The sequence below is a fragment of the Lynx canadensis genome, chromosome D4, assembly GCF_007474595.2.
Source record: "Lynx canadensis isolate LIC74 chromosome D4, mLynCan4.pri.v2, whole genome shotgun sequence".
Classification (NCBI taxonomy): domain Eukaryota; kingdom Metazoa; phylum Chordata; class Mammalia; order Carnivora; family Felidae; genus Lynx; species Lynx canadensis.
The window spans coordinates 81,292,054-81,316,241 of NC_044315.2; the positions used below are offsets into that span (position 1 = coordinate 81,292,054).

A 24,188-nucleotide genomic window follows, 5' to 3' on the forward strand; every position below is an offset into this window, starting at 1 on the left:
AAATACTGGGTCCAAAGTGACACAGCTAGTAAGCTGTAGAGTCTGGATTTGAGCTCAGGTCTCCTGGACTCGGAGCCTGTGGTTCTCATTTCTGGCAGCAGAGGTTCAGGCCGACCCGGGGCCTCAGAGGGCAGAGCCTTCCTGTGCTCCCTGTTGGGTCTGAGGGTAGTGGGTTGCCCATCCAGGAAACCATGTGCAGCCCAGCCTGGACTGCTCCTTGGAGCCCCCTTTCCTCTCTGGGGGTCAAGGTGTGTGGTTCAGGCCGGCGCCTCTGGCCTGGCATTCTCCCGGCTCTGCCCTGAAGCCTCGGGTGACCTCAGCATTGCACATAATCTCTGGGCCTCAGTTTCCTATCTGCCAAACGGATACCGTTCTGGTGCCACCGGGCTTCAAAGGCTCACATGCCTCACGGGTCTCAGGTGAAAAACTGCTTTGGTTGCAATCAGAATAATTAATAAAATGTTTTGGCTAGGGCGGGAGCAGAGGAAGTAAGTGGGCGGCGGCGCTGCCGAGGTGACAGCTGGCTGGAGAGGTGGAGCCAGGGAATGGGTGGGGAGGGGGAGGGCCGGGCTGGCCAGAGCTCGGGGCAGAGACGCACCCCAGGAGCTGGCCGTCTACATCCCGCAAGCACCAGCCGCGCTGCCGAGCTATGAGCCGTGAGTCCGACCCCGGTGTCCCCAGGAATCCATGCCTTTGCCTTGGCGGAGCCTTGAATGCCAGACTCAGCCCTAATGTCTCTCACTCTGCAGGGAGGAGTCGTTTGCTCCGGTTCCCGCTGCTCCTGCTGCTGCTGCTGCTGCAGCCGCCCCAGGTCCTGCCCGCGGATTCCCGGGCCCCCGCGCCGGGTAGGCGCCCCCCCCCCCACCCCGGGGAGCCTCCAGTCCTGAGCCCCGGCCTGGCCCCTCCCCCTGCTCTCCCTTCGGGCAAACCCAGCTTCCCCTTTCTGCTCTCGGTGCCTGGAATGGGGGAGGGCCCTGAGTCGGCGGGAGAGGGGTTCTCTGGAGACCCCCGGGGGTGTGTGGCCTTGGATAGGGCTCTACAGGGGTTTTCTTTGCGGGGGAGGGGGGTGGAGAGGACAGACTGGGATCTCACGGCGGCTTTGGGAGAACGGACAGCCCCTCTCCAGCCCCCTCACCTTTTCTGGGCCCCCAGCTGTCCAGGCTGCCTTTTTCTCCAACAACCCCGTTGTTTCCTGCGGGGGTTGAGGCTGGGGGGTCTCTTTCTGAGGAAGCAGCAGGCACCTGTCCAGCCTCTTACTTTCTGGGAACCCATGGGGATTCTCAGCCCGGGGATAGAAGGTCTCCCTTGGTGAGGGTCCGGGTACAGCAGCCGTTCTGGGAAGACCCGGGGAGGGGGGCGGTGGAAACACATTTATGTACAGAGCTGGGTTGCCTCCCCGAGGTTTACATCCTCACCCAATGGGTAGGTGAGTTAGGCGCAGGTAGGTGCCGTAATTCTCTCTAGCTCGCTCAGCACATGGTGGTCTAAGGGTTTGAACTTGAATCTGTCTTGCCCTAGGCACTTTGCAAACTCTTTCCACAGACAGTCCCCCTCCTCCCTCAACCCCCCACCACTGCCCTCCTTGGTTTTATCCCCCAGAAGATGATGGGGAAAGTCAGATCCTGTAAAATTCCACCACTCCTGCACCCCCCTCCCCATGAGTGTATCAGGTTCCAAGTGGAGGAATTCAGCTCCACCCTTAGCCAGCCTCTCTCCCCCAGCTTACTGCTTGCGTGTGTGCGCGTGTGCAAGGCCTGGACGTAGCTTCCTTCACCATCTAGCTGTATGATCCATCCCTCTCTGGGTCTCCATTTCCCATCTGTAAAATGGGGGCAAGAGAGGATGCGGGTGGGGAAAGGGGCTGAGCTCTCTGTTGCGATGCTCTGGCGATTTGGTGCTCAGAGGAGAGAAGAAAGATGTCTATGTGGACTGCGAATCAGACCAGGTTTCCTAGAGAGAGAGAGGGTTTGAGTGGGTGGCATTTGGGGAACCCAGGAAGAGGATGGGGGGTGCTCCAGAGACTGGGTATGAGCAAAGGCCCAGTTAGTGGGAAGAAGAAGACTCCTGTGGCCGGCACTTTACAGTTTCCGAGGCCCAGCTATGGGCTTCCATTTCTTGGTGCTCACAACAGCCCTGCCAGGGAGACTTGTCAGACCCATTTTGCAGAAGGGAGCTCTGTGGCCCAGAGGGGAGAGCCCATCTGTCTGAGACCCCAGCAGCAGAGCCAGGGCCGCCCAGGCCGCCCCAGTGACCCGACTCCTCAGCCCGTGGATCAGCACAGCACTTCCTCTGAGGCCCCATCCAAGGGGATGGGGATACGGAGGGCTGGCCTGCCCGTCCTCCTGTGTGTTCGCTAACACCCAGTGAACCACGGTCTGTGCCGTTTTGCTTTTGTCTTTTCTACTTATCTTTATATCGGAAGTGTTTAAATGGAATTATTCTTTTCACTCCACAAACACTCCCAAGGGCTCGCTTTAAGCTAGTTTTTGGCTGGAGCTGGAGGCACGGGGCCGGGAGGGGCCCGCCATCTCATACGGGACAGAAACGCCAACAGACTGCCATCCAAAGGGGTCAGGGCCATGGCTGAGGGCCACACAGGGGTGTGTGAGGCTCAGGGTGGGGAGAAGTTCCCTCTCAAGTGTGAGGAACCGAGGGAGACGTCCTGGAGGTGGTGACGTTTGGCCTGGACCCTGAAGGAGGTGGTGAGTGCTGGTAAGTGCTCTGAGGCTTTACTGTGAGACCCTGTAAGGTCTTTCTGATAGAAGCAATGGCAGAGATGGAGTCTAAAGGTCTGGACCTCGGGAGGCAGGCAGGAGCATAGGGAGCCGTAGGACAAGAGGCAGGTGCTGGCTGGCAATGTGGGTGAGGTGCCAGGACTCGGGCCTGAGGGTAATTGGGTTGCATAGGTGACTTGGGGTTGAGACTGGAGGCCAGGAAACCTTTAAGAGGCTGCTGCAAGGGTCAAGGACAGAGCGATGACAAGCTGGGTGCAGCAGTACTTTGTGCTTCCAGTCTGTGAGTGAACTGAGGTCCACGATGTCTGGGCATCTGCTCCGGGAAGCCAGAGCCTGTGCCTCAGAGGTACAGCAAAGGCCGACCCCCGGCAGAGGAGGGCTGCAGACTCAGCTGAGGGCAGGTGACAGGGGACATTGTTGCTTTGGCTTCTCCGTGTGGGGGAGGAGATAGGCTTGGAGGGCAAGGCCATGCCACGGGAGTCTTAATGCTCAAACTTATCCCCTCTAGCCCCTGGACTTGACTCAGTGCCTTCTCCTTGGCTAGGGACACGGCGTGACCTGGCAATCGGAGCTCTGTGCTAGGCAGAGGGGCCTGAGGCCAGTTAGCCCTGGCCCATGGGGAGGGGAACCCAGCCTGTGCCAAGGCCTCCCTGCTGCCTGCCGTCTCCTATCTGCAGCGCCAGCCGGGTCTGTGGGCCATGAGGGGGCTTCCTCTCCAGTTGGCTCTTCCAGCTGTGGGCCCAGCTGTTGGGGCCTGGTGTGGGGGTGCCCGGCCCCTGACTGTTGGCCTGGCTGAGTGTAGGGGCTGGGGCCCAGGTCTGGCTAGTCAGGGCCTTTTTTTTCCTCTTTGGTTGCCAAGCTCCTGGAGCTTCTCTAAATATTATTCTTAAGAGATTTCAGTTCAGTCCCATTAAGGGTCCCTCTTGCTGCCTGGTGTCTGTGCATCCTGGAGGACTTGGTGTTTCTTCATTGTGCCCGGGGCTCTGACTCCTGGGCTGGGGGACATTTCCTTGCCTTAATCCTCAGAAAGTTCTGGAGCCGAGCAGTTCTGGATACTTCTCATTTGTGGGAATGTGTGCGGTGTGAGCATACTGATCAACCCCACCTCCGGGGTGGCTTGAAGACTCAGTGAGAGCAAGTTGCAAGGTTCTCTGCTCTGGGCCAGGGGATTCATACTGATGCAGATAATAAAGAAGGGGAGGCTGCAAAGGAGGCCTCCTCAGAGCCCGCCTGTCCCGTCCCCCTTCTGGGAGACACAGGAAAAATGAGGCCCAGAGAGTGGAAGGGACTTGCCCAAAGACACACGACCAGTAAAGAGCAGCCGCTTTCCCGCTCTCTTGATACATTTCCCCCAGCACCTACCTGGCACTTGGCCCTGTGCTGGGAACTTGGTAGATTCGGTGCCTGCACCTCTCCAGTTCTCTTTCTGGATGGCTTATTATGCAGGGTGTCCTCCACTGAGCACAGAACTGGGCCGGCATGAAAGCATGCCAGACTTCAGTTAGACTGAAGGGAGGCCTTTCTTTGTGAGTAGTTCCCAGAGTTCTTGTGGCAGGGGATGGTGATCCCTCTGAGGTCATTCCCAGCTTGTGGATCTAAGTGCCTCTCCTACCCCATCCTTTTCCCAGATCCAGGCCTGGAAACCTCCAGGGAGAGAAAGGGAGGGAAAGAGAGGGAATCCAAGTCTTAGCTCTGGAACTTCAAAGCAGTGGGGCTTGGGCCAGTCTCCTGATGCTGAGCCTGGAATTCTTCCTCTGTGCCCTGCAGGGCGTCTCCCCACCCTCCTGGGAGTGCCAGGCGGATAGAAAGAATGGGGGCACGCAAGGCTGTGGAGTGGTCAGTCGCTAGAGCCCCGGATTTCCCGGCGACCGTGACAGTCCAGCGTGGTCAGGCGCATCCCGGGGAGGAGACACTCAGACTCCGCTCTGCTCACCCGGACACCCTGGGGCCCCAGAGGCAGCTGTTTTCCTCACTGGGGAGAACTTTTCCTTCCAGGGGCAGCTGGTGTTTATGGAAAGATCGTGGAGGAGGAGGGAGGGAAGGTTGGATGGTGGGTCTGGGAGGGAGGAGCCTCTGCGTGGACATAGCCTCTCTTGGCAGGAGAGGGGTGCGGGCAGGAGCTGGGGCAGAACTCTAGGGCAGGAAGCAGGAAGCCTCCAGGCTAGCCTTCTGAGCCAGCAGCCAGGGCTGGGAAGATGAGGGATATCTTTGGCCAAGCTCGGGGTAGCCATTCTCCTGGCTTCATTTTATTGACTCCGCAAACATCTGTTGAGTTCTGGCCACCACATCTGGATCCCTTGGGTGGCTGGATCTCTCCAGGACTTGGGTTGAGCCCCAGTGTGTGCATGGCCTGTGTTAGGGAGGAGAAAGTGGGGAAAGTATTGCCCCTTCCCCTGGGGGCTCATGGTGGAGAAGAGCAGGTTGAGTGGGAACACAGAGTGGAGTGAAGGACGTTCATGGGAGGTTTCCTGAGGAGGCAAGGCATGAGCTCTTTGGGAGGGTCAGATGGCCCTGGAGGGGATTGTTAGGGAAGAACAGTGGTCTGGGCAAAAGGAAGGAGAGCTTTTGACTTTGGGGCTAAGGGATGGGGCTGCCACAGAATGAGCTAGAAGGCCCTCTTGAGGTTCTTTTGAAAGCCCTACAGTGGTTAGGGTGGGGAAACTGAGCCAAGTGAAGGGCTGGGCCTTAGCTCCTATGCCTGCTTAGCAGTAGGACTGATGTCCATCTGGGTTAAAGGGCCCTGTGTGCCCAGGGTTGGGGGCTGGGCAGTGGGGAGCTACAGGGGGTCCTGGGCAGGTGTATTAAGCAGGTAGGTAGAGTGTCCTGAGCAGGAGGGATCAGTGAGGAGAGTTCCAGAGCCCTGAGCCCGCTGGGGTGAGTAATCCCAGTGGGAGTAATCCCCCCCCCCCCCCCCCGCCCCTTGGCATTTCTGGGCACATGGCTGTGGGAAGGGAGGCTGCGTCCTGCCTGCTGGGTCTGCCTGTATCAGCTTGATAAGGCCATTTCATCCAGCCCTCTTCCTGTAGGCCCCTCCCTTCTGCACTCCCTGCGGGGGCCACAGAGATGCCATTGTGGGGCTGTGGGGAGTTGCCAGGGCTTAAGCAAAACTATTTGCATGATTCCTGTGATTCTCTTTTTGCTTGCCTGAGTGTATGTGTGTAGGGGGGTGTGGGGGCACTGCTGCTGGGGCCCTCTCCTGGGTCAGGGCCATGAAGACCCTATTCTCTAGGCCCCATGCTGCCAAGTGAAGAGGCTAAGAGTGGAGGGGTTGGTCCTTGCCCAGGGCCATGCCCTCTAACCACAACACCCTTCAGCCACCTCTTGCTACCCTCTTGGCCCTCAATAATCCGTTGTACAAAGAATAGGAGTTCCCTATAACGTTGGCTCTGAGCCTAGATAAGGAAGTGTGTTTGCAGAAGGGAGTCTGGTGTTTTCTGTGTGAGGCTGGCGAAGCAGCCCCTGCCAGGATCCAGGAGACCTGGGTCTGCAGGAGGTCCTGCTCCGTTCTGTGTCCTTGGCCAAGCCTCCGCCTCCCCCTGGGCCTCAGTTTCCTTTGCTGAGCTGTGATGAACACTGAATGAGCTCTGAGAAGTCTACCTCTGCTGTTGAAGAATCACTAAAGCAGTGCAGATTTGAGCAAAGGGGCTGTGGTCAGCAAGACCTGGGTTAGACATAAGGAGAGATTCCTGGTGGGGACTTCTCCAAGAGGCAGGAGGGCTGATGCCAGAGCTCCACTCACCCCCTCAGGAGGGTTTTCCAACTATATCTCCCCTGTCCCTTGGTGCCTGACCATCCTCAAGATCCTTGAGCACAGAGTATGCTCCGACATAGGCCAAGGCTGGGCCTATCAGGAATGGGGGCTGAGATCCCCTCAAACCCACACTTTGTCCACAGGGTTCTGGGAAACTTCTTTCCTTGGACTTGAATGTCAAGTCTTGGGTGGGGGTGGTATGGTGTAAATGAAGGTTGGTTTTGTCTGGTGTGACTTGCTGGGTGACCTGTGTGGGGTTTGCCTTGTCTGGCCTCAGTTTCCCCATCTGCAAGCGGGCATTATGATTCCTGCTCTTCCCCCACTTCTACAAAAATAGAGGGATGGTGGACAATCTCATCTTCCCAGCGTCCAGGTACCTAGAGTTTGTGGGCTGGTCTGAGAGGACCCCCCCCATCCTTATCCCTTTCCTGAACTTCACAAACCCAGCCCTTGGTGCTGGGCTCTGACTGGGCAAGAAGTGAATGCTCTAGAAGCCTGTGGTTGTTGTGTCTTATCAGTTGTTTCCTAACCTTTGGTGTCACAATTTGGTGTTTGAACTCTCCCCCTGCCCTATTTTGATGGCATCAGGGAAGAGGCAGGGACTTCCCTTTGGGGCCCATGTGGACTAGGCTAGAGACCAAAGCAGGGTCTGAACAGGGCAGGGCCTGGGGCTTCCAGCCATAACTTTGGGAGCAGAGAGGACCCTTAGGTGAACACTGAAGTCCAGAAAGGGCCACCAAGTGAGTTAGGACAGACCTGTGACTTGAGTCCATATGTCTGGCCCCATACTTCCCCATCGGGGAAAGGACAGGGGTTGAGAGGTCATCCTCGAGTCACCTCTGATCTCTGCTTCTCCCCTGCAGTGAATCCATGCTGTTACTACCCATGCCAACACCAGGGGATCTGTGTCCGCTTCGGCCTTGACCGCTACCAGTGTGACTGCACCCGCACGGGATATTCTGGCCCCAACTGCACCATCCGTGAGCCGGGCCTCCTGACTCCACTCCTGTCCTGGGCTCCCTTGCTCCCTTGGGCTTGTCCTGAGACCCCCAGTTCCTGCCTTTGTCTCTGGCCTTAGCCCAGTTCTCCTTCCTTGCCTGGCTTTGACCTTTGACACTCTCCCTGACCCGGCTGAAGCAGAGCTCTCCCTCCTGGCATACCTCATGCCCTCGCCCTGTCCCCTGCCCTCTCACATCTGCTTCTGGCTCTGTCATGTGTCATCTCTTCCAAGGTTCCATCCTTACTCTGCCCTGTACGTTCTGACCGGTTCTGTCCTGGCTTCATTCCCGGTTCCTGTCTTCCACTTGGGCCACTTCTGGTCCTACTAGGAGGCCCGACTGTGTGGCTCCCATTGTCCCTGCAGCCGAGCTATGGACCTGGCTCCGGAATTCACTGCGACCCAGCCCCGCTTTCCTCCACTTCCTGCTGACACATGGGCGCTGGTTCTGGGAGTTTGTCAATGCCAGTTTCATCCGAGACATGCTCATGCGCCTGGTACTCACAGGTGGGTGGAGGGTAGCATCCCCCCCACCCCCGTTCTGGGGAGCAGGAAGTCCTTCCAGCTCTTGGAATTCTTGGCATCTGATAAGGGCAGTGGGTTGGGAGACTATGATGCCGGGTTAAACAAGTCCAACCCAAGAGGAGGCAGGGAGGGGGGTGTAACTGGGGATGGGAACCCCCTTGTCACCATATTCTCCCTCTGCAGTGCGTTCCAACCTTATCCCCAGCCCTCCCACCTACAACATAGCATATGACTACATCAGCTGGGAGTCCTTCTCCAACGTGAGCTATTATACTCGTATTCTGCCCTCCGTGCCCCAAGACTGCCCCACGCCCATGGGAACCAAAGGTAATGGAGATGGGGTTGGAAGTCACAGGAGATGCCCTGTTCTCTTTGGGGAAAAACAGGTGAAAAAGCAATTATTGACCCATTTCCCAGATGGGTGGTCAAAGGCAAGACATACGACAAATCAGAACCATGGACAAGGACAGGGCTGGGGAATGAGGGTAGGAAGGGGTGGTGGAGACTCTTGCCTGTGGTCACCTAAGAAGTCAGTGGCAGAGTCAGACTAGTGCTTCCATATTTCCAGGGTGCCTCTTTGCTTGAACCTTGTCTACTGAATTGGTGGGATCTTGCTGAAATGGGGGTGACTTAAGAGTTGAAATGTAGGAAGGAAGGAATACTGTGCTATTTGTTGGGTGCTGACTCCATGTTTGGTTCTTAACTGATGTAAATAGTTTACCATGCTTCATCAGTGTAGGTTGCACGTAAAGTCAGAGTTTTTTCTTTAGTTTCCCAAGACCCCACTTGTTCGCATTGGCAGGGATCTTCCTCCTAAGTCCTTCTTTCCACTCCACTCCTGACTGCCTGAAAACCCAGGGGTTTACTCAGTTCAGAGCCATGAATTCTGCTTCAAATACAGAGGGGACATGAGAGGCATTGGTCCACTGCTGCCATCACTTCCATCCCTGTCCACATGGTGACACTGTTGAACGCTGGGTCCTGTGCAGCCCTGTGGTTGTGGGCTTTTGTGGGCTCAGCACCTTGCATAGGTATTGATGTCCTAATTTGGGTCTCAGGGCACTACTCTGATGGTTTGCACTAACATGTTTAGCTCCTATGTCTAAAGCATGACTATTCTGCCAGATAGCTGGGTCTTACAGAGTCTCTGGATTCTGCCAGCACTTTGCTGGAACCAGCCCCTTTTCAATGTTAATCCAAGGGGTGAGTCCAGGTTATAGGGTGCAGACCACTCCTTCCAACTTCCCTTTTGGTGAGTTTCCTTTGGGGTGCTTGATCTCCTTGCCTGATAGAGGAAACCAATCGACCATCTCAATCCAGAGAGGTTCTCTTGATCTTGAACCTTCAACACTGAGCCTTGCTTGAGGTACTATGAAAGGGTGCCTTTACCAAAACACAAAAATTCAGTTACTCTTTTCTGTATGGGCATTGGGTACCAACGCATCTGACATTGACATAATTAAGGAAGGCTCTTAATACTTATTCTCATGACGACAGACACCTGCTTTGAGAAGACCTGTTGTCTTTACCCCAGACAGAAAGACTGGCATATTTAAAATAGGTTGGCAAACTCCAGCCCACAGCCTAAATCCAGTCCACTTCCTGTTTTGGGAATAAAGTTTTATTAGAACTTCGTCACGCTGATTTGCTTAGGTACCATCTGTGACTGTTTTCCCCACTACAAGAGCAAAGCAGAGTGGATGGTGACATAGCTTTTTCAGGCAAAACCTGAAAGAAAGATCGACTATCTGGCTTCTTACAGAAAAAGCTTGAAGTTCTCTGATCCTTGATTTACAAGATCCCATCTCACCGGTTCTCAGTCATGCTTACATTATCTCATGTACTCCTCAAACTACTGCATAAAATAGGTATTTTACAGATGCCCTATTTTACAGATGAAGGCATCGAGGCTCAGAGAGGTAAAATGACTTATCTATGTTCACACAGTCAGCAAATGGCGTACCCAGATTCAAACATAGGCTACCTTGCTCCAGGGCCAGGGAGTCCAAGATCTTTTTTTTTTTTTTTCTTTATTTATGTTTTATTTACGTTTCTTTCTTCTTTCTTTTTGGTTAACTTTTTTCAGAGTTACAAACACACACAAAAGTTGGGAAGAAAGTATAATAAACTCTTATGTAGTCATTTCTCTGTTTCAATACATAGCCATAATTTGCCAATCTTATATCATCTATCCCCCTTGCCTTATTTTTAATGAAGTATTTTAGAGCAAATTCCAAATATCATGCCATTTCACCCATAAATACTTCTAGGGTAGAAAAGGTGCAAGGGGCCATCTGGTAGGAGGAAGGCTGATCTGGGCTTCCTGTGTGGACCAGTTTGGTCCAGTGAGCCCAGAAGGCTGTGGGGCAGGGAGATTGAGACATCAGACAGCTACTGCCCTGCCCTACCTCCCTAACCAGGGAAGAAGCAGTTGCCAGATGCCCAGATTCTGGGCCATCGCTTCCTGCTCAGGAGGAAGTTCATACCTGACCCCCAAGGAACCAACCTCATGTTCGCCTTCTTTGCACAACACTTCACCCACCAGTTCTTCAAAACTTCTGGCAAGATGGGTCCTGGCTTCACCAAGGCCTTGGGACACGGGGTGAGTACCTAGGAGGAGCTCAGGACTTCTCTGGGCCTAACTTAGCACATGTAGGTCACCATCGCTGAGGTGGCACCCCAGTCCGCTGACCGGACCCTCTTTCTGTCCTCAGGTAGATCTCGGCCACATTTATGGGGACAACCTGGAACGTCAGTATCAGCTGCGGCTCTTTAAGGATGGGAAACTCAAATACCAGGTAGCACTGTGGTTGCAGATGGGGCAGTGGGAAAGGCCTCCCGTGGCCTTCCCTGGCAGAGGCCACTGGGGGACCTGAGTGGCGTCTTACAAGGACCAGCTGCAGGAGCTGGAGACGTGTGTGAGGAGGAGAGACAATGAACCCTGGGGGAAGGTGCCGGGCAAGGGAAGCACACTAGGAGCAGACACAGCCTCTCATGTTCTCCTGGGGGGTGGACTTTGGGGTGTCCATCTCCTAGAAGATGAACATTTCCAGTCTGCATATGTACTTGTAATTTTTCCACCATATCATTTGAACACTATGGTGTGCCTGGCACAGACAGTGGAGCAGTGACCAGGATAGTTAATGGGCCCTGACCTTCAGGAACCCACAGCCCATCAGGGCTGCACCCACACACTAGGATGCCAGATCCACGACTTTCTGTTTGCACTAACACTGTCCACCAGAAATGCAATGTGACCAACACATGTCATTACAGTTTCTCTGGTGGCCACATTAAAAAAGGTAAAAAGAAACAGGTGAAATTGACTTTCATACAATATTTTATTTAACCCTCTATGTATAGCCAGAATATTATCATTTCAATGTGTAATTGATACAGAAATTATTTTTTATACAGAAATTATGAATAAGATAGCTCACATTCTTTTTTTTCATGTTAAATCTTTGAAATGTGATCTGTATTTTATATTCATCGCACATTTCACTTGGGATGCCAAATTTTCATTGGGGATAATCTGATCTGTACTTAGATTTCATAAAGTTACAGCTGAAAAGTAGGTTCACGTGCTCACGTTGTTCTGAGCATACTTAAAGGTTTTCCAATTGCTGAAGTGTCAGTAAATCTGAATTAAAGTTAAAGATTCAGTTCTTCATTCATGCCAGCCACATGTCTAGTGCTCAACAGCTACACATGACTCCTGGCTACCGTATTGGACCACACAAATCTAGACAAACCCAAACCCAAACCCAAAGTTCACTGCTGAATCTTTAAGGCTAAGAACAATATTTGGCATGTAGTAGGCCCTCGGTGTATATTTATTGAATGATTGAAAAGGCTGCCATATAATCAATTACACTTGTGATCACCCGCTAGGAAAAAGCTCTGTGAGTGTTCAGAGGGCGGGGCAGGCTTCCCTGGGAAGTTCAGATACACCAAGAGCTGCAGGGATGATGAGTTCAGGAAGCCAAGACGGGAAAAGGGCTTTCCAGCTAGCAGTGCCTGGACTTAGAGAGGAGAAGCAGCTGGTGTGGCTCGGAGGAGTGAGGGAAGGGAAGTGTGGCTGGCTGGACACCCAAATGATGGCAGGCGAGGGTGGAGTTGCCTGTGGGGCCGCGTTTAGGATCTCTGATTTCTGCCAAGAGCAGAGAGAGAACTTGGAAGGGTGTGAAGCCAGGGCATGATACTAGATTTGGGTTTTGTTTGTTTTTTAAAGGATTACTCTGGCTGTGGTACTGGGAATGGACTGTCTAGGACAAGTGTCAGTGTAGGGAGACATTGATGAGAGGGGTCAGCATGGAGGATGAGAGTGGGTTAGAAGCAGGTGGTGGCAGTGGGGATAGAGAGAAAGGGACCCGTTCTAAGAAAGATTTAGGAACTAGAATCAGCTAGAACCATCAGCCTGGGTTACAGAAGATGGGCAGTTGCCCTGAGTGATATGGGCAGCTGTCAGAAGGGAGGGTGTCGGCTCTGGCAGGTGCAGGCACCTGCCCTGTCCCCAGGTTGCCAGGCGGCCCCATCCCGCAGGTGCTGCACGGAGAGATGTACCCGCCATCGGTGGAGGAGGCGCCGGTGTTGATGCACTACCCACGAAACATTCCACCCCAGAGCCAGATGGCTGTGGGTCAGGAGGTGTTTGGGCTGCTTCCCGGGCTCATGCTCTATGCCACGCTCTGGCTGCGTGAGCACAACCGCGTGTGTGACCTGCTGAAGGCTGAGCACCCCACCTGGGGTGATGAGCAACTCTTCCAGACGGCCCGCCTCATCCTTATCGGTGAGGACTCCAGACCAGCCCTGTCCTGGAAGGTCATGTCCTCCATCCTGAAAAGCAGGGTGTGTGTGGGGGGGGAGGGGGGTTTGGGGAGAGAGAGTTGAGATTAGGACCCCACCTCCTCTGCTTACCAGCTATAATACCTGGAGCAGTCCCCTTCCCCTATGTGAGCCTCAGTTTCCAAATCTGGACACTGGAGGTAATGATAGTTGTAAGGATTTGTAGAGATGATGAAAAGCACTTAGCACATAGTAGGCCTTTGGAAAATGGATGGCTGTGATGGTCAATTATGGTGACTTACAGCAGATTTGATTAACTACCCCCATCTGTCTCCCCAGTGTACCGCCCCAGAAGCACACAGTGACATCCCCAGCGTGTGCAGGTCAGATTCTAGCTTGCCCTGCCTTCAGGAGTCCTGTTTCTGCTCTGCATGCATCCGCCTTCCTGGAGTTTGGTAGCTTCTGGGTGACTCAGGGACAAGATATTTTTGTGTCCCTTACGGGGGCGAGTCTGCAGCCTAAAATGTCAGATGGTTTCCTGCCTGGGAGCTTGGTCCCTAACACCCCTGTCCAGACGGTGTTCACTCTGAGTCACCAGTAACCACTTTCCCTTGCCTCTGGGCATCACTGGGCATGGCTGGTTCCAATTATATTGCCTGATTCACTAGGGCCTGGAAGAGCCAGGCATCAGGGATAGCAACAGTCTAAAGAAGGAAAAGGGGCTTGTGCTGAAGTCCCAGCATTTTGGAGACTGACTAGAAAGGGCAAGTCTGTGGCTGGAAGCTGGTGTCGAAGCTGTGATCAAAGGTAATGAAGCTGTACGTCCAGTGCTTCGGTTAACCTTCCCCCAACAACGCTATTAACCAGATATGATTACCCTTGTGAAAATTAAGATTCAGAGAGGTTAAGTGAAATCTCCAAGGCCACTCAGTAGAGGTCTGGCTGCTGCGGGAGCTCCTGCTTCTTGCACCACATCGCAAGCGGAGCTCCTTCCTGGGTGGGGGGAGGGGGTTTCCCCGCACGCCCACACATAGCCATCCTCCTTCCCGCCTGCATGTGGTCATACTCCCGATTACACAGGGCCCTGGGCTGGGCTGCTTCTGTCTGCTATTCCCAATGGTCCCATCCATAGTATCACGATGCATATTTTACGGAGAAGGAAGGTGAGGTTCAGACAGATGAGGTGACACAGCTCAAGCTTGGAGAGGGGAGAGGGAGGCTAGGAATGGTGACGCCAGGCTCTGGACCTTACCGATGGCAAATCACATGGCTCCAGATCAATTTGCTAGAAGCCAGTTTGTCTCATGGCTAATTGGCTAAAGTAACCAGTTCTTTTTCCTATCTTGATGACCAGTTTTCATTCTGTTATGGAACGTTCAGTTTGGTTCTTCCCTGCCTCTTTGACTTGAAGCTGGTTACTGAGGGGGCAGAGGAAAAGCTGTTCATGAGAGTTCTGATGTGTAAGAAAATGCAAGACATGTACATGGGACTAGATTCATCTTAAACCCTCAGCCTGCCTCTTTTGCTCCTGCGGCAGCTCTGAGGGGTCTCTCTGAAGCTGTCCTCACTCCTGGAGGCTCACTCTGAGAGCCCCCATGAAGTTAATCTCCCCTTTCTCATCATTTGTGACCACTCCCACATCTTGTGGGAGGGTGATCACCATAAGGCCACAAAACCAATTCTCGGGCACTTCCTTCCATGTCCTGCTTAGCTGGGCCTATGACATCCCTTTGGAATGTGGGAATAGCATTTGGCTCTTGTCTTGGGACATTGGTCCAACATGAGACAGGAAGCTCCTTTCTTGGGGCTCCTGGGCGGCTCAGTCAGTTAAATGCCTGACGACTGATTTTGGCTCAGGTCATGATCTCATGGTTGTGAGATTGAGCCCCTCATTGGGCTCCATGCCGAGTGTGGGACCTGCTTAAGATTCTCTCTCTCTCCCTCTGCCCCTCCCTCACTCATGCTTTCTCTCTCTTTCAAAAGAAAAAAACACCATTTTCACACCCTGTTACAAAAAGACTAAGTGAAAGTGGCCCCCCAAATTCACCACCAACAACAATAAAGAAGCGAGAAGCAAGCACCATTCATGAGCTGGCCTGCCTCCTGAGCCAGGTGGCCAAGTCCCCGTGCTCCTCTGACTTTGCCCAACCCCCCACCCCCAGGGGAGACCATCAAGATTGTGATTGAGGAGTATGTGCAGCAGTTGAGCGGTTACTTCCTGCAGCTGAAGTTTGACCCGGAGCTGCTGTTCGGCGTCCAGTTCCAGTACCGAAACCGCATTGCCATGGAGTTCAACCAGCTGTACCACTGGCACCCGCTCATGCCTGACTCCTTCAAGGTGGGCTCCCGGGAGTACAGCTACGAGCAGTTCCTGTTCAACACCTCCATGCTGGTGGACTATGGGGTCGAGGCCCTGGTGGACGCCTTCTCTCGCCAGAGCGCTGGCCGGGTGAGCCTCGGGAGCGTGGGGGAGGGCAGATGGGCTCTGGGGTGCAACAGACCCAGACCCAAAGCCCAGTGTGCTTTTCTGTTCCATAGGGGTGGTGCCACTCCGACATTCCTTTACCCATTCCTTTATTCCTCCTCTTGTCTTTTGTTCATTCAGCAATAGCAGGCGTTACTCTGGGTGCTGGGGGATAGAGTGGTGAGCAAGGTCAGCGTGGTTCTTGGCTCCTTGTCCTCTTGCCACTGACACCCTAGTGAGGAACAATAGCCATAGAACAGCTAACATCATGTGAGCACTTACTATGTGCAAGGCACTGTGCCAGGTGCTCTTCTGACATTATCAGAATTATAAGAGCATGTTAAAAGCCACAATACAAAGAGCCCACAGTGCTTTGAGAACTTGGGGAGGAGCTTGTGACCCAGTGTGGAGAGCTATAGATAAGGAAATGATGTCTGCGCAGAGATCCAAAGGATGGCTAGAGCTCTCCCAGGGAGAGGGGTTGTGTTAATGGCAGGGGACGATCATGCTCCTGGTGGAGGGCACAGCATGGCAAAGGCCTGGAGGTCAGAGGGCATGGCAATTTGAAGACCGTGAGGACATTCAGGGCACGGTAATATATGCGAAGGTGTCTTCACATAGTTGGTCTTTATCAAATTACAGGCCTCCGTTACAGGCATAATTGTCCCCACCCCCCATTCATAGGTTGAAGTCCTAGCCCTCTGTGCTCAGAATGTGGCCATATTAGGAGACAGGGCCTTTACAGAGGTCATTAAGGTTAAATGAGCTCAAAGGATGGGCTGCACTGTGACTGGTGCCCTTATGCGGAGAGGAGATTAGGGTATAGACATGCACAGTGGGAAGACTTAGGGGGAAGATGACCATGGATGAACCAAGGACAGAGGCCTCAGAATGAAGCCCACCTTGCTGACACCTTGACCTTGGACTTCTGGCCTCCAGACTGATAAATTTCTGTTGTTTAAGCTCCCCAAGCTGTGATACTTTGTTATGGCCACCCTAGCAAATTAATACAGCACGTTCCCTGGAATTTCTAAGCAGCTCCCTCCTGAATCTCTCCTCCCCCATGCTTGGAAGCCCCTATCTCCTCTGTCCTAGCCCTGCTCCCCGCGCTTCTCTCTGATCCTTCTCCCTAAGCCCTATCATGATATTGTGGCACCCTGTGGATTTAGGTCTACCGCTGGTAATTTGATTGGAATAGCATGTGCTACCACCAGTGGGCAGCTTCTGGCTGATTTATGGCCTCTCTTCTCTGTGGGGACACAGAGATGAACAGAGATAGCAGCTTTGTGTGGGGCTGTGTCATTTCCAAAGCATTTTCAAAGAGCGGCCATGGTGCTGTGGGAAAAGCCCCGGGGTTGTACTTGGCCCAAGGCAAGTCATAAGTGTGTCACCTCTCAGGATGTTCAAGAGAGCATGGGCAGTGATAAAACAGGGCTTCCCCTGATAATCGCCACATGTGGCTGTCGTCTGGGGGTGGGGGGGTTACCATGTGACCAACACTGAGATAACTGCTTTGCATACTTTATCTTGCTAATGTCACCACAAGGGATCAGGTGAATGCTCTTGCCTTCCCCATTTTTTGCATATGAAGGAACTGAAATTTAAGTAATTTGCTCAAGGTCCCTGCATGAGTTTCCTAGGGCTGCCGTAACAAGGACTACAAACTGAGTTTATTTTATTATTTCACATTTCTGGAGGGTAGAAGGTGTGGGCAGGGCTATGTGCTCTCTCTGAAAGCTCCTGGGGAAAATCTGTCCCATGCCTTTGTCTTAGTTTCTGCTGGCTACTGACAATCCTCTTAGACACCTCATGCCAATGCCAACATGGAGTCTCCCTGAGTCCCTGTTTTCTCTGAGGACATCAGTGGTTGTCAGGATCCCCCTAAGGGAGTATGACCTCATCTTCACTTGATTACACCTATTTCCAAATGAGGTCACCTTCACAGGTGGTGGGGATTAAGATTTCAACATATCTCTTTGGGGGACACAAATCAACCCACAGTGGTCCCACAGGTTGTAAATGGTGGAACCGACATTTGCACTGGCCTCTGCTAGCTTTGCTTTGCTCCAAGTTGCATGACTTCACCCAATTATGATTTTCCTCCTTCCCATCCAGTTATATTTGTTCTATTTAAACAGAACTCTTTCTCAAGTATTGACATTATCAATTCATCCCAAGCAATAGAGTTTTCTTTAGACCAATACTCCTTAACTGTTATGAATCAGAATTTTTCTCTGGAGCCTTTTGATCACACCAGGTTACCTGAACTCTATTTTCATTCCTTTCACAAGATATTACACCACCCCTTGGTCTTGGAGTTAAACTCCAAGTTTAGTTAAGCTAAAGTTGTAGATACACTATAGTTTTCATGGCAAGATTTTAGCTTCCTCCCTGCTAGCTTATGACTGCTCCCTGCCCAGGAGACCTGGGCAGAAGGAAGGAGAAACAACAGACTTAGTCACCTGCATTTCTGTGAGTGGCTTTATCTGGTGTGAATGCAGTGACATGATACTCTGTGTTCCTACCTTCTGGCTCTGAGTTTCCCTTTTCTAGTGGTGGTCGGTTAATAGTAGTTCACTTTTGAGGCATTTGGGTGGCTCAGTTGGTTCAGCGTCTGACTCTGGCTCAGGTTATGGTCACATGGTTCATGAGCTCCTGGGGGGCTTGCAGTTGTCAGTGTAGAGCCCGCTTCTGATTCCTCTGTCCCTCTCTGTCTGCCCCTACCCCACTCATGTGGGTGCACTCGAAAATAAATAAAATATAAAATAAATAAATAAATAAATAAATAAATAAATAAAACATTAAAGTGTTGTTAAAAATAAATAAACATTAAAAAATGGTTCACTTTTTTTAAAGATAATTTTTTAAATATTTATTTTTGAGAGACAGAGAGTGCACGTGAGAGCGTATGCGAGCCGGGGAGAGGCAGAGAGACAGGGACACAATCCCAAGCAGGCTCTGAGCTGCTGACAGCACAAGCCCAACATGGGGCTCAAACTCACAAACCATGAGATCATGCATGACCTGAGCTGAAATCAAGAGTTGGATGCTTAACTGGCTGAGCCACCCGGGCATCCCAACAGTGCCTCACTTTTTAATCATTAGAATTTTGTTGAATCTCGATGCTATAATACAGGAATGAAAACCAATAGGAAAAAGCTCCTTAGCAGGACCCCCCCCCCCCCAGCTGAATGATTAAGCATCTCTATTCTTTGATAAAAACAGATTTGAAGAATACCATAAAGTTTCGGCTCCCAAAACTAACATCTGTCCATCCATTTGTTTCTCATGTGCTGTCTCAGAACCCCCTCTGCCCATCCAGATTTCATTTCCAGAGCCACAATGCCCTTCCTTCTACTTGAGCTCCTGGCTAGTGCCATTCTGCCATTTCTTTTATGGAATCCTAGTTGCTGAATCTAAAACTTGCAGAACCTTTTGTAACAGGATGTTGGGATTCTCACTTAAATGCAAAGCATTGGGGAATAGTGTGGCTGGTAAGCCACTGGAGAGGTCCTGTTGGCCCACTGCCACTTTAACGATGAGGAAGCTGAGACACAGGGGTGTTCCTGAAAGAGCACGACAGTGGCAGACCTGGGGCTGAGTCCCCAGCATGGTGACTGCTGGATGCAGCCATGCTCTGTCTGGGCTTGGGAAGAGCTCCTAACCTGAAGATCTCCTCTAGAATACTGTGGCCTGGCTCTCAGACCACAGCTATGTTTATGTCTTGGCAGATTGGTGGGGGTAGGAACATGGACCACCATGTCTTGCATGTGGCTGTCGATGTCATCAAGGAATCCCGTGAGCTGCGGCTGCAGCCCTTCAATGAATACCGCAAGAGGTTCGGCCTGAGACCCTACACGTCCTTTCAGGAGCTCACAGGTGAGCAGCTGTTTCCTGGACATGGGTCCCTCGAGGGACTCGCAGTGAAGTGAGGGGGACATTGTGGAAACAGACTGTGGAGGTCATGAGGGGTGTGTGAGCACCGTGCTGGAGGGTCAGGGAGGTGAGGGGTGGGAAGGGAACAAATGACCCCTCTTGGGGAAAGAAAGTGGTTTCTCAGCTGTCTTTGAAGGAGATAAATAGGGATATTCTGGATGGAGACCAAGGGGGAAAGCATTCTAGGTAGAAGAACAGAAGGGACAAAGGCACAGAAGCCATTAAGAATGAACCTGTGGTGGGGGGGGGGGTGCACAGTGGTAGGTGTGGCTGGAGCAAGGTGCTTATGTGTGGGGAGGGGTGGGGTTAGGGGCCAAATTGTGTAGAACCTTGGATTCTATGTAAAAGAATTTGGGTTTTACTCTATCTAGTGGTTCCTAAATATCTACTTATGGACCAGTTGCCTCAGAATCACTTAGGAAACTGATTAAAAATATCAAATCCCAGATATCTCTCTCCAAGATTCTGATTCAGTAGGCCTGCATGGTGCCAAGAATCTATATGTATGTGTGTATAGTATATACACTTCTCTTTCTTTCTTTCTTTCTTTCTTTCTTTCTTTCTTTCTTTCTTTCTTTCTTCTTCCTTTCTTTCCTGCTGTGGACTGCCAAGAGTTTGGGAACTATTGTCATAAACAGTGGGAGGATTTTTTCTTTCTTTCTTTCTTTCTTTCTTTCTTTCTTTCTTTCTTTCTTTCTTCTTCCTTTCTTTCCTGCTGTGGACTGCCAAGAGTTTGGGAACTGTTGTCATAAACAGTGGGAGGGCTTGAGCAGGGTGTGACATAACTGTGTGCCTTATAGAGGGAAATGGGTAGGGAAGCTCAATGTCTGTCTCCCTTTCTCCACTATCTGTGAATATGTGGTCTTCATAGAAAGGGGAGTGAGCTCCCCATAATTCTGGAACCACAATCTCTGTCACTCTTTAATTTCCTGTGACAGTCCAGAGGGGGAAGAGAACACTATAACTAAATCTCTATGTGAGCTCGGACAGGTTACATCACATCTCTGAGCTCCAGAAGAATGAAGGGACTTGAATTAGCATACGTCCTTGAAACCTGCCTGTGAAGGAAGCAAGACAGATAGTGTCTCCCTGTTGTCACCATTAGGCAGTTAGGGCACAGAGAAGAGACATGAGTTGTTCAAGGTCACATGCTTTCCAGTGGCCCATCCAGGCCCTTGATTCCTTCTTTAGTAGCATTCCTTCCCTAGATGCAGCCATGGAGAAGGGTCAGTCAGCCAGGCCAGATGTTAGGGCCTGTACTCAATTGTTCAGTTGCTCTTCTGAAGTCCTGTACTCTCTCCAGAAAAAGGTGGGCCTAGAAGTTTCCCTCCCCACATTAACCTTAATGGTGCCATGACTCTGACTCTAGCTTCCCCCCTTGCAGGAGAGAAGGAGATGGCAGCTGAGTTGGAGGAGCTGTATGGAGACATCGATGCCTTGGAGTTCTTCCCAGGGCTGCTTCTGGAGAAGTGCCATCCAAATTCCATCTTTGGGGAGAGTATGATAGAAATTGGGGCCCCCTTTTCTCTCAAGGGCCTCCTAGGGAATCCCATCTGTTCTCCAGAGTATTGGAAGCCAAGCACATTTGGTGGTGAGATGGGCTTCAATATGGTCAAGACAGCCACGCTGAAGAAGTTGGTCTGCCTCAACACCAAGACTTGTCCCTATGTTTCCTTCCATGTGCCCGACCCCCGCCAGGATGATGGGCCTGGTGTGGAGCGGCCATCTACAGAGCTCTGAGGGTGGAGAGCAGCAGCACTCTTGGGGGGTGGACTTTGTGCTGGTCATCCCAGAAAGTTGAGGTCAGGGTTGTTGAAAGTCTTAAACGTTGGGTATCTGGTTTGGCATTGAGAGTATCAAGGTCAACATTTAGAACTTTGTGTCTGTCACCCATTATCTGGAATATTGTGGTCTTGTTTGTTATTCTAAATGCTGAATTATTGATTGACCATCCAGAATGTTAGGAGCGATTCTTATTTGGCATCCCAGAACACCGGGTTCCTGGTTGATGACCTAGAATGTCAGATTTCTGGTTGAATTGGAACATAGGCATTCTGAAATGTGGAGCTCCTGATGAAATCGTCTAGCAAGTTAGGGATTCTCATTTTGCATTCTAGAATTCTGGGTGGCCCTCCAGAATGTTGATTTTCCAAATGGCAATTCAGAATGTTGTGCTCCTGGTTCCTAATCCAGAATGGTGACTGGTGTGCCAGATCAGTCTTGATCTGAATATCTAGAATGGTGATTTGATTCATTTTCCTGTTCGGTAAGATATCCACAGAGCAGGAGAATCTATGGTCTAAGGTCTAACAAGAATGCATTTCCCAACTCTGTGCCTGCACTGAGGGGGCAAGGAAGTAGGGTGTTCTTAGGACCCCAACTTAGACCCTGGTCCAAGGAGGGAGAACAGGTGGGCTCTTTCCAGGCCATTGGTTGGAAGCCACCAGAGTTCTATCGCCATCCATGTCTTGATTCATGGAAGCTGTTTCTCATGAAGCTAATAAAATTCTTTTTCCAAATTGCCTGCTATGTATCACTTTTCATCCCATTTCCAGAAGCAGAGGTGATACTGGTGTGGCCTTTCTCGTAGTTGCAAGCTTGATGGGCAGGTCTTGAGACCTTCCACTAGGGCCCCTAGCTCATCACCTAGCTTTTCCACCACTGATCTCCATTTCCCACTGTGGGTCAGGCATTGTCCCTTCCAGGCTGCTCTCCTGAAATCCACAACTCCCCAGCCCCAGGAGACAGAGCATTCAGTACCCACCATCTGATTAGAATAATTTCCTTCCTTACAAAGAATACAAGGGCAGAGACGAGGGCATCTGGGGAGGACAGCACTTACTGTGTGCCAATTTCCCACATTTACTTCTCATTTATTCTTACCCAAGAGTATGAAGTACGTGGCATAATCCTCGTTTCAAAAATGAGGAAACCGAGACTCAGGATGGTCAAGTGGCATGCCTCACAGGTGCCAGAGCCAGACCAGGACCCAGGTCTGGCTGGATCTGGAGTTGGGCTCTTCCCCCATCCAAATTCCTCTTTCTTCCTGATTTAACTCAGTTCCAGGCCTGATCTTGCCTCTCTGGCTCAGGGTCAGAGGCAGAAGGTGGGGTGTAGCTACTGCATGCTATGCTTTCAGTCACATTGATTTTCCTAAGTGCTTACTACACATCAGTCACTGCTACAGGCTTGGGGCTATTAGCAGTGATTGAGACAGACAAGGCTTTTGTCGGTGTGGAGCTCACATTCCACTGGGGCTAGAGCAGATGATAAAAAAATAATGAAATAAGACAAAGGCAAGGTGAGTATGCTTTCCCTTCTAACCCATACTACTCTGCCTTCCCTTGCTTGGCTCCTAAGACTTGAGACCCTTTCCCAGCCACATAGACCACCCACTCCGCATAGCTAGCTAGGAGAGGACAGGGCAGAGGGGAAAGGTAAGAGGTTAGGAAAGTTCCTTCATTCTCCTCACTTTGGGCTTAGAGTTCTTTAGGAAAAACAATGGCCCAGAAACAAAGGGGGAAAATGGGATCCCTGGGGCTGGGCTTTCTGTCTTACAGTCCAGAAAGCCCTCGTTTCTCCTTAGTTGGCTGGGGACTGCTTAAGCCATTCCTTCCTGGTCCTGTTGAATGCAAAGAATGCAATCAGCTCCCCCTAGTTGCTCTGATGATCAGGGATCCTTCGGCTGCTAGAAGTGTGCGTGAAATGGCTGTCTTGTCTTTGCTTACCTGGTATTTATTTCCCCTCTTTGCTAATAACCTTACTTTGCCTGAGAATCTTCACCCTCTCTTTAATTCCACTTTTGGTGGTTCTATCATGGCCAGGGTTTGGGTCTGTGAATCAGTCCTGGCCAATCAGACACCCTCTCCTTATAAACTGGCCCCTGAATGGAGTTACATAGAGATTGAAACAACCCACTGATTCATTGCCCACAGCTGGGCTCAGAAAGATTGTCCCTTAGTTCTTGCTTCCAAGGTCACTAGGGAAGCCTGAGTTCATGCCCTTCTCAAGACCTTAGCTTTTCCTTCTATCCTGGGGGCTGCTCCATGAATTCCTCTTTCACTTAAGTTGGTCAGAGTTCATGTCTATTGCTTGCAGCCAAACCTTAATGGCTGTTGGCCTGAAATGGTAGAAGCACTATGATGTTCTGAAAGGAATTTTAATTGAGGGAGACACAATCAGTCTAGTGTTTTAGAAAGAGCACTGTGGTGCCAGGTGGGCAAGAGAGTAGAGCAGGAAGGACCGAAGGCTGGAAGAATGGGGAGGAGGCTGTGGCCATGGTCCAGCTGAGAGATGACAGCAGTTGGAGCCAGGTGGAGGGATGTGCAGTTGGGAGGGTGGGATGGCTTCTGGGGATAGACTTCTCTTGAATGCAGGTACCTAACTTAGGTGGACTTTGTTCTGTACAGACAACTGTGTGTGAAATTTTTGCATGTAGAAACATATGTCAAATACATCAAGGAAACTCCTTCAGAGTGAAGCCTCTTAATGCTCATAAAATGAATGTTCATTCCTGGAATCTTGATCTGGTGGGTATGATGGTTAGTTTTATGTGTCAACTTGGCTGGGCTACAGGACTCATTTAATCAGACACTAATCAAGGTGTGGCCGTGAAGGTATTTTGCAGCCATGGTTAACATCTACAATCAGTTGACTTTAAGCAAAGATTACCCTGATAACATGGCTGGGCCTCATCTACTTAGCTGAAAGGTATTAAGAGTAAAAAGTGAGGTTCTCCAAGAGAAGAGAAAATTCTGCTTCAAGAATAGAGCCTCAATTCCTGCTTGAGTTTGCAGCCAGACATATGGATTTCAGACTTGATGAAGTGTGAACCAATTCCTAAAGACAAAGCCATCTATATCTATCTATCTATCTATCATTGGCATCATCATCAATCTCTCACCTCCTATTGCTTCTGTTTCTCTAGAGAACCTAGTGGGTAATTCACTCAGGGCTCTCAGTGCAAACAAAAGAACTCCCTCCTGCCTGTTT

General features: G+C 51.2%; 1 protein-coding gene across 2 annotated transcripts; it reads left to right on the forward strand.

Annotated features, from left to right (window-relative positions):
- Window positions 1-489: 489 nt before the first annotated feature.
- PTGS1 (prostaglandin-endoperoxide synthase 1) lies at window positions 490-21,718 on the forward strand. 2 transcript variants are annotated; one of them, XM_030293020.2, is made up of 11 exons: window positions 490-656; window positions 750-845; window positions 7,350-7,466; window positions 7,850-7,990; window positions 8,192-8,335; window positions 10,429-10,610; window positions 10,723-10,806; window positions 12,554-12,800; window positions 14,959-15,245; window positions 18,992-19,139; window positions 20,581-21,718. In XM_030293020.2, the coding sequence occupies exons 1-11, from the start codon at window positions 650-652 to the stop codon at window positions 20,934-20,936; spliced, it is 1,809 nt and encodes a 602-aa protein (XP_030148880.1). In that variant the 5' UTR covers window positions 490-649; the 3' UTR covers window positions 20,937-21,718. The 2 variants fall into 2 exon arrangements, with proteins under 2 accessions (XP_030148880.1, XP_030148881.1); XM_030293021.1 differs by having other exon boundaries at window positions 573-656; window positions 750-811.
- Window positions 21,719-24,188: the final 2,470 nt, after the last annotated feature.

Coding starts and splice junctions, on each gene's coding strand:
- PTGS1 (XM_030293020.2), top strand. Junction 7,991..8,191: donor CATGCGCCTGGTACTCACAG/GTGGGTGGAGGG, acceptor CTCCCTCTGCAG/TGCGTTCCAACCTTATCCCC. Junction 8,336..10,428: donor CACGCCCATGGGAACCAAAG/GTAATGGAGATG, acceptor CTCCCTAACCAG/GGAAGAAGCAGTTGCCAGAT.